Source organism: Pelobates fuscus, chromosome 5 (genome assembly GCF_036172605.1).
Source record: "Pelobates fuscus isolate aPelFus1 chromosome 5, aPelFus1.pri, whole genome shotgun sequence".
NCBI lineage: Eukaryota > Metazoa > Chordata > Amphibia > Anura > Pelobatidae > Pelobates > Pelobates fuscus.
Window position 1 is genome coordinate 142,857,370 of NC_086321.1, and position 14,310 is coordinate 142,871,679.

General features: G+C 39.8%; 1 protein-coding gene across 4 annotated transcripts in view; it reads left to right on the plus strand.

The window, feature by feature from the left end:
* MMP17 (matrix metallopeptidase 17) overlaps window positions 1–14,310 on the plus strand; it is a 163,388-nt gene that overhangs the window by 123,243 nt on the left and 25,835 nt on the right. For all 4 annotated transcript variants that reach the window (XM_063454384.1, XM_063454386.1, XM_063454385.1 and 1 more), the window contains exons 3-5: window positions 848–977; window positions 10,052–10,335; window positions 12,859–13,035. In XM_063454384.1, coding sequence (XP_063310454.1) covers window positions 848–977; window positions 10,052–10,335; window positions 12,859–13,035 — 591 coding nt within the window. The remainder of the gene's footprint in view (window positions 1–847; window positions 978–10,051; window positions 10,336–12,858; window positions 13,036–14,310) is intronic.

The window sequence follows — 14,310 nt, forward strand, 5'->3', positions numbered from 1 at the left end:
GGCCTTAAGGAGCAAAGGGATTAAGCAGCATCTGTTCTTCAAATTTCCCTCTCAACTTAATTCCCTTCAGACAGTAAATTCTCTTAATTATTAATTAGAATTTTACAATAAATTATTTTAATGTTGTCTGAAGCATAATGCAGCTGTCTGAATTTTTACTGCATTTTTTAACCCATGGAAATGAAGCAAACCTACCCTCATGCACTAAGCAAGTCATGATTCCATTTTATTCCAGAAGTTTGGTCCTTAAGGGGTTAAAAAAGGAATTGAAGCAATAGGATACCAGGGAATTATTTGTGCCGACTTTTCATTTGTGATGTCAGTTTAGGAGACAAGCTACAGTTTTGAAGTATGATGGATGAATCCATGTCTCTTCTTTGTTGGGTAATCTATTAAGCCTGGATTTAACAGTAGCGAACCTTGTTCCAATCTATAATAATTATCTTGATTATACACTGATAATATGCATCATATTAAGATCCCAGTCAGGGTCTAGTGACTAGAGTACAACAAGAATTATTGCCTTTTTCATAAATATTATTAATAAGCAGTGGTGATTACCATAATTTAAGAGCTATGAGACTACAGAATCAAGACTTTTTTGAAGTGTCGTAACTACCCACAGATATCATATTAAGTACATCCAGAATTAAACCTAGTATATCAATTTATCAGTTCCGCAGGACCCATAATTATGCCTTTTTTATCACTAGTTTTGAAAAGAATGCCCGCTTATTTGTGTCTATTTATGTCCCCATCAAGCATTTGATTTCATTGTCTTATTTGGTTGACAAATGGTTAACTGTCAGTATACTAAAATAAAAAAGTTTTATTTTCTGCAATACAGATGAGGCCACCTTAGAACTAATGAAAACGCCTCGCTGTTCTCTTCCCGACTTGTCCCATTCACCAGTCACCAGGAAAAAGAGAAATACACAAACAATGACAAAGTGGAACAAACGGAATCTGTCCTGGAGGTAGGTATTACTTATTATCATGTCTAATAGTGTTCAGCCCAGCATAGTGCAGAATACACATTGTTTTGTGCACCAAGTATCCAGCACAGTGCACAATACACAAACAGACTAAGACATAAATATATGTTGGTGTGGGTGGGGAGCAGGTTAATGCAAAAGCCCTACCACATGGTAACTTAAAAAGATTTTCAGCTGCATAAACCATTTCTAACAATGATGGCTTGCTCAATGAATGTAAAGTTCCCACTAAAGTGACAATTATATGCAGCACAGCGATGGCATTAACCTTTCAAACACCAGAGCCAAGTGCATCTTTTTGGCTCCACCTCTGTGAGTGTTTCCTATTATCTTTTGTTTATCTGTATTGCCGCAATTGATCTGCACTACTGGGTTTTCTTCTGTTTCATTTTTCCAGAAAAACATCAATCCTAGTGTATAACACTTACTTCATAAAACAACTTCATTTCAGTGTACAACAAATATGTGTATTATCATTACTGGTATTTATGTAATATATTATTTAGAATTGTAACTCCACCCCCAATTTGTCTTGTTTTTGTTGTGTTTAAGGTGTGGGTTAAGGTGATCGCCCACGGGAGTGTTCAGGATCGCCCACGGGAGCATGTGATACCATTACCACTGTGTTATTACCATAGTGTTCAAAGATCCACTAGTAGACACCAGTGATTTTGCAAGTAAACAAGTTGCTGATCCCGTTTATTACAATTAGAGCAGCTCTGATAGCAGTTTGAGTAAAAGTTTAGAATCCTAGGTTCGGTATCTTAACCTCCAGCTGAAACCTCCAAGATAACATTTAGTAACTGTGGCAATAGTAAAACATGTGGCATTAGAATGCTGCCGTCAAAGGTGGCCAGAACAAGGACAAGTGCTAGAGATCTGTCCTAATACCACAGGAATACAATGTGTAAAAATGAATCACTAATATAGTATCATTTTTTTATCTGTATAATATTAATAAATAGCATAAATACATGTATTATGTTAGGAATGTGCCGCTTTATCATGAGTGGTCTGTAGTTTGGACAAAAGAGTTCATGAGGTAATACGGTCATCGTGATTTTAAAATGCGCATTACTATGTGACTGCATGAATCAGACGTCTGCCCATCTAATAACCTTCAGACCTGCATTTTCCAAAAGCAAAGACCAACATTTGGCCCTGCAGATTGTCTATGAGCTGCGCCTGAGCATCATGGTAAATTAATATACTTGGCAATTGTTAACTATCACTATTCTAGAGCAATTACACTACTACCACTTACAGCAAAATAAAAAAAAATAAAAAAGGTGTTGACACAATCATAATTTAAAATACATTCACTTACTAGTCAATTCCTCTGGCGTTAAGTTGATTGGTGTTACACTTCCAGTGTTTAAAATCTTTTAAAAGACCTACAAATTTGAAGATTAATATGAATTCATGGTAAACTTCTTTAACCCCTTAAGGACACATGACATGTGTGACATGTCATGATTCCCTTTTATTCCAGAAGTTTGGTCCTTAAGGGGTTAAAGTAGATCTGTCATTTTCTAAGCTTTTTCCAATTATTTTCACTTATCCCTATGTTTAACAAATATGTAAGGTGTAAGGTGTAAAGGTAAAATTAAAAGTAGAAATCCGGGGGCGTGGCCTGCAGCTCGATCGGCATGGACGCGCACATGTAAAGCTCCTGACGGTTTTGGGAATAAAGCAAAAATAAACGGACTAAAACGCAACAATTGAGACACCCCAGGAATCACAATGACCCACAGACAGAAGCAAAGGACCGCCAAAACAGAAAGGGAGTCCTTCTTCCTAGCAAGATCCGCCGGTAAGAAACCGCGGGAAGCTGGTAGCCCCATCCAAGATGGCGGTGGGAACCGCTCCCCCGAGGGATCCCTCTCACCAGCAGCATCCATAGGCTCCCTTGCGGAGGAACAGCCTCTTACTGCAACCTCAATGAGACTGATGCTCTCAGAATTAGCAGATACCTTCCAGGCAACCATGAAGAAACAACTGCAAGGCCTGGCAGCAGAGTTGAGGACATAGCTGAAATAGGACAGCGCATGGCTCAAGTGGAGCAGAAACTAGATGAATGTGCAGATGCACACAACTGCCTAGCCGACAAAGTGCAAGAATATGCAGCAAGCCTACAAACGCTAAAATTAAAGTGGCAGACCTGGAGGACCAGTCCCGGAGAAATAATATCCGGATAAGGGGCATACCTGAAACGGTGCTACCTACTGGCCCACATGACTACCTCCACGACATGTTCCAGGTGCTCGCTCCGGAGATACACCCAGACCAATTGGTAGTGGATAGGGTGCACTGCCTTAGACGACCACAGCACCTCCCGCCAACAGCAGAGAGAGATGTAATAGCACGCATCCATTTTTTCCACGTGAAGGAAAAGATTGTGAAGGCAGACATGCCGGATCCATATGGGCACATTAAAATCTTTGCCGACCTATAAGCAGAAACTTTGCAATATAGGAAAAGCTTGGCTCAGATCACCACCACCCTGCGAGAGCAGAACATAGCCTACCAACCAACTTAAGGACTGGGGCCTCCAAATCTCGGGTGAGCTGAAACAACACCCTACCACAGCCGCCAGGGTCGTAAGAGACTGGTCCACCACTTGAACATTAAAGGGCAACCTACCTCCGAAGGAGGCAAGTCACTGTCACTCGCTATGCAGCGTACCAGAGACTTATGAAACCCAGAAAACAGGTTCTATGTTCACCACAGTTATGATTTATGTTCCCACAGGGATTTTTTTAAAGAATTTACTATGTTAACAGTATTCTACGGTTAAAGTTAAGGGCCAGATAGCTTGTTGCCAGAGCAGCGGAAGCACAAACCCAGACCATTAAGGGTCACAAAGCTGCATCATAGCAGAATTAAGCCCTACAAGGGCAATCACTCATAAGGAATTCCATTGCTATTTCCCACCGTTATGGCCACTAATGAGTCTCCAAAATGTAGCCGGGCTCATACCCCAACCCCACGCAGTATGTGGACGGGACTCCCCCGCCACATCTCAGCTCCATACGGAGAAAGTATTGTGGGCATACTGCCCAACTGTCTGTTATAATTCCCCAAGGTTCCACTACCCCTTGTTGTCACACCCCCCTCGATACCCCCTAAGCATCAACACAAGCCAACCTACATTTTACAACCACCTCACCCCAATGGCTAACATGATAGATAGCTCAGAGAGACGGAGTCACGTACGGTATAGAGACAATATGACACAAAACCATGAAATAAGTCTCCTATAATGTGAAAGGATTAAACACCCCGGGCAAACGTAGACTACTACTTAAAGACCTCTCTAAACACGGAGTTGACATAGCGTGTATCCAGGAAACTCACTTTAGAAATGACCGCACCCCAGCTATCTATATGAAAACATATCCCACTCAATTCCACTCCCTAGCCGCCACGAAATCCAAAGGGGTGTCAATCCTCATCCACAAAGAGGTCGCAGTCACGGTACAACAACACTATATAGATTTGAAAGGTAGATATATCATACTGGTGGGTCAGTTTAATAACACCACTCTCACAATTGTGGCCACGTACCTCCCTAACGAGAATTAATGGCAATACCTGCAAATGTTGCTCCGCAAACTAGATAAAATCAAAATGGGCAGTGTAATCCTATGCGGGGACTTCAACTGCATACAATCACCCACTATGCACACGGCAGCCACCCTCATGGGCAATAGCAAGAAACAGATGGTATCCACCAGCAAACGCTTCACCAAGCTGATAGACCAATACGATCTATATGATGCTTGGAGGACACTCCACCCAAATGATAGGAATTATTCCTTCCACTCAAGGTTCTACAACACATACACATGCATAGACACGTTCTTCCTAGATAGACCACTTTTAGCACAACTGACAGGGTGTACCATAGGGGACATAACGTGGTCAGACCACGGACTGATATACCTAGACCTACTTGACGCATACCAATTTAAAGGAAGGGGAACGTGGCGACTGAATGACTCATTGCTACAGAATACGGAATTTGCACAAGAAATTAGAGAGGCACTCCAGACCAACTTCGCTACCAATAAAGGAGGTCGAAGTATCAGACTCCACGGTTTGGGCAGCACACAAGGCGGTTATGAGGGGACTGTTCATTAGAAGGGCCTCCTTCCTGAAAAGACACCACCAAAGCAACCTCCTAGAATGCCACTAACAACTAGCCATAATCTCCAAACAAAACAAACAACAACCTAAACCAATACTGGCAACACAATTACAAACATTACACAGAAGATTAACTGAACTAAACGCAGGAAAAAATAAAACCTTGCTCTACACACTTAAAGCCAACTTCTATCACAATAGCGGCAAATCCAATAAATGTCTAGCTAATAGACTTCGAGATATGCCAGATGCTAGATATGCCAATACAAAAATAGCACGCATTATAGGGGACAATGGTACACTGCACCAGACACCAGCAGACATCAGCAAGGAATTCGCTAAATTCTACTCCAAACTATACAACCTACAATTGTCAGGTGCCACATACACAGCGAGTCACACAGAAATAGATAACTTCCTAAGGCAGACCAACCCCCCTCAATTATACCTGGACCAAAAACAGCACTAACCACACCAATAAGCCTACAGGAAGTCCTGAAGGTGATAGCAAGTTTACCAAAGGGAAAATCACCAGGGGCAGATGGTCTCACCAATGACTACTATAAACTGTACGCTAACAAACTCACTCCACACCTCCTTCGAGTGTACCAAACAGCCATATCCACTGGGAAACTACCACCAGAGATGCTCCTGGCCACTATTGTCACCCTCCCGAAACCGGGAAAGTCCCCAGACAAATGGCAAAACTACAGACCCATATCGCCATTGAATACCGACGCTAAGATATACGCAAAGATTTTAGCATACAGACTTAGAGATATTCTGCCCGACCTTATAGAAGACGATCAGACAGGATTCGTGACTGGCAGACAGGGGCTTGACAATACGCGTAAACTAACACTACTACTAGAGCGCTTATGGAAAACTAAGGAGGGAGGAATGCTATTAGCACTAGACGCGGAAAAGGCGTTCGACCGCCTCAGCTGGTCTTTTTTAGACCGAACGCTGAAAGCATACGGATTCCCTCCCCTAGTCATAAGCCAAATCTTTGCACTATACTCAGCCCCAGCAGCAAAAGTCCTTCAATCAGGGTTCAAATTGGATCCATTTAACATCTCCAACGGGACGCGGCAGGGCTGCCCGCTCTCGCCCCTCCTATATGTACTAGCATTGGAACCCCTTCTTTGCACTATTCGGGCCCACCCCCTAATAGAGGGTATTACAATAAAGAATACCGAATACAAAACCAGCGCCTTCGCAGACGACATATTACTCTACATAACGCGACCACTAGACTCCCTACCACACATCATGCAGGCAATACAGACGTACGGCCACCTATCGTACTATTCTCTGACCGCGGCAAAAACGCAAGCCCTAGAAATAAATCTCCCCGCACATATAATTCGGTCATTACGCACCAAATACAATTTTGAATGGAGGAAAGACTACATCACATACCTGGGGCTCCACATTACCAGACAGCATACAGACCTAATACCAGGGAATTACATCAGGGAGTGGAATGAATGTAAAGAGATCCTCAAAACTTGGGGTCCCCTATTCCTCACCTGGACAGACCGGATAATTGCAATAAAAATGTCCATACTCCCTAGATTACAATACATATTTAGGACACTGCTAATGAATGTCCCTCAAACATACTTTACTTCAGAAGGATATTGGCACATTCAAATTGGCTGGTAAGAGCCCAAGAGTAGCGCGGAAACTGCTGATGGCACCACTGATAGCAGGTGGACTGGCGGTACCAGACGTACAGGTTTACCACCATGCTTCCATACTAGCATCGGCGATGCCGCACCTCATAGACCTACCCCCTCCTCAATGGGTGACGCTGGAAAAACACTTGATGGAACCATACGAGATCCCACATATACTATGGCTTCCCAAAAAACTTAGACCACCACTGTCCGATACCCCAGCACAGATCGCGCTACTCCTGAAAATCTGGGACTTGCACAGACACAAGCTCAGCTCTAGCTCCCACATCTCACAGGCCACACCGCTAAGAGCCCTCACATACTGTATCCCCACATTTCATGCAACGCCATGGCAAGAGAGAGGCATCACGACTCTAACCCAAGTGCACACGGGATGTAAGCTCATGGACTTCAACAGGTTGCAAAAAACTTATGACATACCGCCAACTTCACACTTCTCATACAGACAACTATCATCATACCTCCATGCACATAGCTCCAAAGCCTCATGCAGAACAGCCCAAACCCACCTGCATACACTCTATGGGAAAATTTATGCATAAACCGTAGACTCCCTAGGGCTTGCAGACCTTTGTCTACTTGCTATAAACTGCTCCTAGACTACAGTCCACTACCAACAACTACACCAGCGGTACAATGGGAAAGAGAGCTGGGCACGAACCTTACCAAACAACAATGGGAAGAATTAGTGAGCTCCCCTAGAAAACTGGTTAAGTCTGCGCCACTCATAGAACAACATATGAAGATAGTATATAGGTGGTATTTGGTCCCAGAAAAACTGAACAGGCTCTATCCCTCCAGCTCACCAGAATGCTGGAGATGCACTAATCCGTTCGGAACTACTTTACATGTCTGGTGGCAGTGCCCACTGATACAGCCATTTTGGAAGGCAATACAGGGAGTGCTCAAGGAACTCATGATCTCTGAACCACCTTATGACCCAAGCACATACCTACTACTAGTATTACCTTCAATGACCCCACAACACATGAAGAAACTGGCATACCATCTCATGCTCACGGCCCAACGCGTAATCGCAAGGGCATGGAAATCCTGCAATACCCTCTCCATAGAAACAGTTCTAGCAGAGGTAGATAAACATTGAATTTATGAAAAACACTTCCATAACATATGCCCCCCCCAACAATACGACATTGGCTACATGGGAAAGCTGGGATAAATGGAGACAAAAGCACCCCCCCAGATAGCCAGGTGCCCCATTACTCAAGGGACAACTGAAGGGATAGAAGGATGGTATAGTAGAGAATAGAGGTCTAGACAAAGCCTACACAGCAAAGAGAGGTAACGGAAAAGCCATGCATGTACCCCACGGTGGTCTCCCTGAAAGGAAGACAAATGCTTGTAAATCCAAATGTAACTAAGTATATAATTAGTGATGTCGCGAACTGTCCGCCGAACCGTTCGCGAACATTTCGCCGGCGAACAATAGCGTGTTCGCGGCGAAACAAACATACGCAATTTCCGGTCCGCCTCCTATACGTCATCATTGAGTGAACTTTGGCCCGGAACCTCACAGTCAGCAGACACATTCCAGCCAATCAGCAGCAGACCCTCCCTCCCAGGATGTGTCTGCTGACTGTGAGGTTCCCGGCCAAAGTTAAAAAAAAAAAAAAAAAAAAAAAGTAGAAATCCATATTTTTGTCTAAAAACTGGGCACCTCCATAATGGCTTCCTTTCTGTCATTGTTCTAAGCTCTGTTCTTTGCACATGGTAGTCTGCATAGAGAAAGCAGACAGAGAAGAGGAGACATTAAACAATTAATCTTTTTTTCTATTTCTCCTCCAATTTGCAACGATTGCATTGGCTTTGCCTTTTCAGAACTGTATTATGATGTAATGTCCCAAATATTTACTACATTTAAAAGAAAACTGAGCATCTCATGACATAAATGTTAACATGAGTGCTAGATGGTTTTCGATGTCTTATTCTATGGTCTAAATTCCAGAAAAGTGATGGTTCCCTTTAAGTACTTACATAAATACTAGCACTATCGCAGAAGGTTAATTTAAGAAAAATCACAGAGATGTTTTGCGTTTGCTCAAATTGACAGCTTGTATGGTTGTAAAATATGACGCTACTAGAATTTTGAACTCTTATCTCTGGCTTTTTCTGTGATTTAGAAAGTAGACAATGTAAAAAGCCTGCATCACAAAAGCATTCATGTAACAAGACTGCCCTCTTGAGACGCAGGCCTTGCATTTAGCCTTACATGCCAGCACTAAACAGAGAGCATTAGATGAATTCATATTCATAGACTGCAGAATGGTTTGGAAATATTCTGTATGTTCAAACTAAGTATAACAAGCAAAATAATTTAATACATCTATATTGAAGTTCATAGCTTTACCTAATTTATAGCATACCTTCCTTTTATTGTGATGTAAGTGGGGTTTGTGTTCTGAGCAGTGGATTGTGTCAAACAGAAGATCAAATTACAAAAACTAGAAAACAAAAAAAAATCTCTAACTATACTCTTTTAATTACTGTTTTTATCCTAAATTTTGAGATACTATTTTCAGATTTAGTTTAGTAATTATAGGGATACTCTAAGCATCAGAACAACTCTAGCTGAATGAAGCAGTTTTCATGCGTAGCGTATGCCCCTGCAGTCTCATTTCTCAATCCGCTGCCATTTAAGAGTTATATAATTCTTGTTTCTGTTCCCCTGGTTGTGAGTCACATGTCACATATCCAGCATGACAAAAGTGATTAATTTTCAACCAGATGTGACAGCACAGAGTATTTACTTTAGAAGTTTTTATCTCCTGCTCTGTTAATCTAACTTTAATCACACACACATAGCAGGCTATAAACAAAGTAGGAGATAAAAAAAAATTCTAAAGTAGACACTGTGCAAAAAGGGAAGTTAAACTTAAATCTCTCTTTGTGGGAGGTGTTTAGGGAGGCTGTGTGAGTCTCAGCCAGGGGAGGAATAGCTAGGGATGCACAAATGAAGTGACTAGATGGCAGAGAATTGGGTAGTAAAACTGCAGAGACATGATCACCAAAACTACTTCATTAAGCTAAAGTTGTTTTGGTGCTTAGAGTGTCCCTTTAAAACGCATTTGTATTCCATGTATTGGCGTCTAATGTTTTATATTAAGCTGAAACTTTACTCTAAAACATGATCACTACCATCGTTATGTCACCTTTTTAAAATGTTATACTATTTGTTATTCACAGAGTTCGAACATTCCCCAAAGAATCAACTTTAGGACATGACACAGTCAGAGCACTGATGTATTATGCTCTCAAGGTGTGGAGTGATATCACCCCACTGAACTTCCATGAAGTTGCTGGGAATAATGCAGATATTCAAATAGACTTCTCAAAGGCTGACCACAATGATGGCTACCCTTTCGATGGACCTGGAGGCACAGTGGCTCATGCTTTCTTCCCAGGCGAGCACCACACTTCTGGGGATACCCATTTTGATGATGAAGAATCTTGGACATTCCGATCATCAGGTACGTCAGGGTAAGAAACTCTACCTAAAAGATAAAGTCAAGAGTCAGCAAGGCTTGACAGCATAGGTCGTACTCATATCAATATATATTATTGACAAGTATGACTCTCCTTGACCTGTTGCATTCTTTAAGGGAGAGAGCTTTGCTACTTTGTCTTTTGCAAATTCCGTTTACAACTGATTCTCAGCCTTTCATTTAGTTATGGTAAATGTGGCCCACAACATGTAGCATGCCACATGTTTGCTTTCTATGTTATATCAAATACATTAGATACATTTGAGTTACAGCAAATGATAAAGAGGAACTTTCACTTTTCTGGAATTTACATCACTTAAAAAGAATGAATATCACCAATAACTTATTTTAATCTTTTTTTCCTGAGATGTTGTTTCTTTTAAATATATAGAGAGATTTAGCAAATTAAATTATATTACAGTTCAGAAAGGGCAAAGCCGGTCCAAACATTGCAAACGAGGAGTAATAGAAACACTGTTTAGTTTCTCGTCTTCTCTGAATGTTTTGTTTCTATGATGACTGTCAGGTAAAAAGAACAATGACTAACAGGGAGCTAATATGGAGGTACCCAGGTATAGGATAAAGGGGCGTGAATTGCTACATTTCATTTTATTTTTACACCTCGCAAAAACTGATTTGTTAAATTTAGATAAGTAAGCATTGTATTAAAATTCCTGGGAAGTGAATTTAGTTTTAGTAAATCACATAAAAAGTGGGTTCCTTGCAAGCAAGACAATAATTGCCTCTATTTTTTATCACTAGAGTGATCCAACATAAAACCGGGATTATTATTTTATTCTCTATCATTATTTGATAGATATCACTAATGTGATACGTTATAAATCGGGATTAGGATGTTATTTCACTGTTATGTTATCCCTAAAATACTCATAAGATGAAGTAATGGTCTAAGGGATTTCAAAGCAATTGTGATTTCTAATAACACCACTTTGTACAAATTTTGGAACAGTTTTAAGTTATGAGCCATTTCTTGTAATAAAAAATAAAATTTCCTTTCAGACGATACGTTAAAAGAAATCTGTCGCTTAGAACAAAGTCAGCTCAAATAGGAGTAGATTTCTTTCTTGCCAAAGAGCTCTTGTGTAAGTGTATGAGTCATTAAAGGCTCTAGCATGCATTTTAAGAATGTATACTAAGATTATACCGACCCTCCGCTGTAATACCCTGAGCTTGGCTCAATGTGTGGAACCAACTGAGAAAATATTATTAAATTGTTCTGTACAATGCAAAATGTTGTCCCAATATATATTTGAATTGTATTGCCGCAGCTACTAAGGAAAGAAATGAAAGAACAATTATAATCTAAAGTAAAATTTTATATTTTTATTGTTGGCCATTCAATCTGATTTTTCCAACCTTTAACATTCCGGATGACATGCCAATGTTCGAGTGGAATTTTTTATAGAAATATCTGTCTATTTGTAGGTAGTCACACAGAGAGGATATTGTAGATAGCGGGTCTTCATATAGGTTTTATTTAGTGGTTTATTATAAACTGAGCAAAAACAGACTGCAGACACTTAAGAAAAGACAAAAGCTTGATGGCTTTCATTTGGCATGTGGCATATTTCTATGGTTTTCTTAAATCGAAAGAGTGATCTGGATGTGGGCTTCTTGTTTATTGGCATACTTTAACCACAAGACTTACGAGAAGCCAAACTAGTTGTCTTTGTTAACTATTATTCACGACTTGTTATATTAAAGTATTTTTATATCGTTGGCCATTTATTGCAGTTAGTAGTAGGGAAGGGCCAAATAAAATGTAGAAGGAGCATCTGCGTTAGTGGGTTTGTCCAGATAGTATTGTAACTTTCAAGGCACCTATTAATGGATTTATTCAAATGAATCACCTGCTATGTTCCCTTTGCAAGGCTGTTGAACATTTAGAGACCAGTTTGTATGTAAAGCATTCATATGGATCATTTAATGACTTACAGATTTACATTCAATACTTGACATGTGCAATTTGTTTTGATCCGAATGTACATTCATACGAATTTTCATGCAATTCGGACATTTGGATGCTTATGAATGTCCGAAGTTCGAATTGCCGAATTTCCAAATTGCTGAAGTGCCGAATTGAACCGAATTGTCGAAGTTCCAAATTGCTGAAGTGCCGAATCGAACCGAATTGCCGAAGTTCCAAATTGCTGAAGTTCCGAAGTGCTTTGGATTTCTGAAAAGTGGCAAAACAAGTGGTTAGGGTTAGGGTATGGGTTTAGGGTCTGAATTACCGAAGTTCTGAATTGCCAAAGTTCCAAATTGCTGAATTGCCAAACCGAATCAAATGCCATTGTTCCGAATTTCCAAAGCAGACATTTTTTTACTTACCCGAATTTCCGAACCGAACCAAATTTTTTGCCCATGCACATCCATATTCAATACAATCTATATACAGCTTTAAATACTCTACAAAATGTTGTTAACATTTGTTTGAAAATAACATTTCACTACGTTTTAGTATTTATATCTTCTGTTTATTTACAGATGTTCATGGTATGGATCTGTTTGCCGTGGCAGTTCATGAATTTGGTCATGCTATTGGACTGACTCACATTTCTGATATGGAGTCTATAATGAGGCCTTATTATCAAGGACCAGTGGGTGACCCTTTGAAATATGATCTACCCTACGACGACAAAGTTAGAATATGGCAACTCTATGGTACGTTTTTCTCTGTAACATGGATTGGGTGTACCATGTTTTGGAGAGATAGCATATTATAGCCTTGACAAAAAAAAAAAAAAAAAAGAGTTGTTGAGATTAACAGCCTGGCACGGAGACAAGCTAGGTGCACAGCATCTGGGCATCTTTGCTCTCCTTAAAAGATGGGACAGCCAAAATTCAACGCAGCAGAGTTTAATTATAGGCTAATGGGATCGAAAAATCTGCCTGACTGCCAGTATTGCGTGCCATCTCTATAATGCAGTAGAGTTTATGGTCTGCACCTCCGGCCCACACCCAGCTTCACCACACACAATATATTATACAAGTAGAAGGAATAGCTTTCACTTTTATACATTTAATAATAATAGATGCATTTTGAGTGCCACCACATACATATATTGCATGAATGTCTCTTTAAACTGCATTGTACAATAACTACTAACAAGCTCCTCTGTTTTGTCCCACAATAGTAATTTTGCAGAACATTTTTACCAACTAGCACTTTTATTAAAACCTTTCTGTGTGTCTTTGTTTCACTCAAATTGTGTTGCTATCTTATTATGTGATAGTTCATAATTATGTACACATCAACTTTATAAAACATTTTAGAGAGTTTAAAACTGAATTGCAAACTTTAGGCAACAATAGCTGATTAGGGAAGATTTGCCAGAGCTTTGCAATTTCCTAATATTTCTTTATGCTTTAAAAACAATATTAAACTAATAGAAACGGTGTGATAAATATCAAATGAATAAGTGGGTAGCAACATACGTCTACAAGCGTCTCAAATTGAGTGTAAGCTCAAAATTCAAAAGAGTATGTGCGCTCCTAAATGTACTGAAATAACTGTAAAATATGTAAATATGTATTTATTGGTAAAAAAAAACCAACATATAAATTTGTAAATCAATTCAATCTTTAAATTAAAAACATGACTAAGTAGATCTGTTACTGAACGGTACACAATGATTAAAAAACAAAATAAAATAAAATAAATGTATCCTGACAAATATAAATACCAAAGTAGATACTTGACAGACACTATGGATACAATGTGTGAAGCAACACACATTTGCTTCACACATTGTATCCATAGTGTCTGTCAAGTATCTACTTTGGTATTTATATTTGTCAGGATACATTTATTTCATTTTATTTTGTTTTTTAATCATTGTGTACCGTTCAGCAACAGATCTACTTAGTCATGTTTTTAATTTCTTTATGCTTCCCTAATACACACTTTGCTGTTCTTAGTACATTATATATATATAT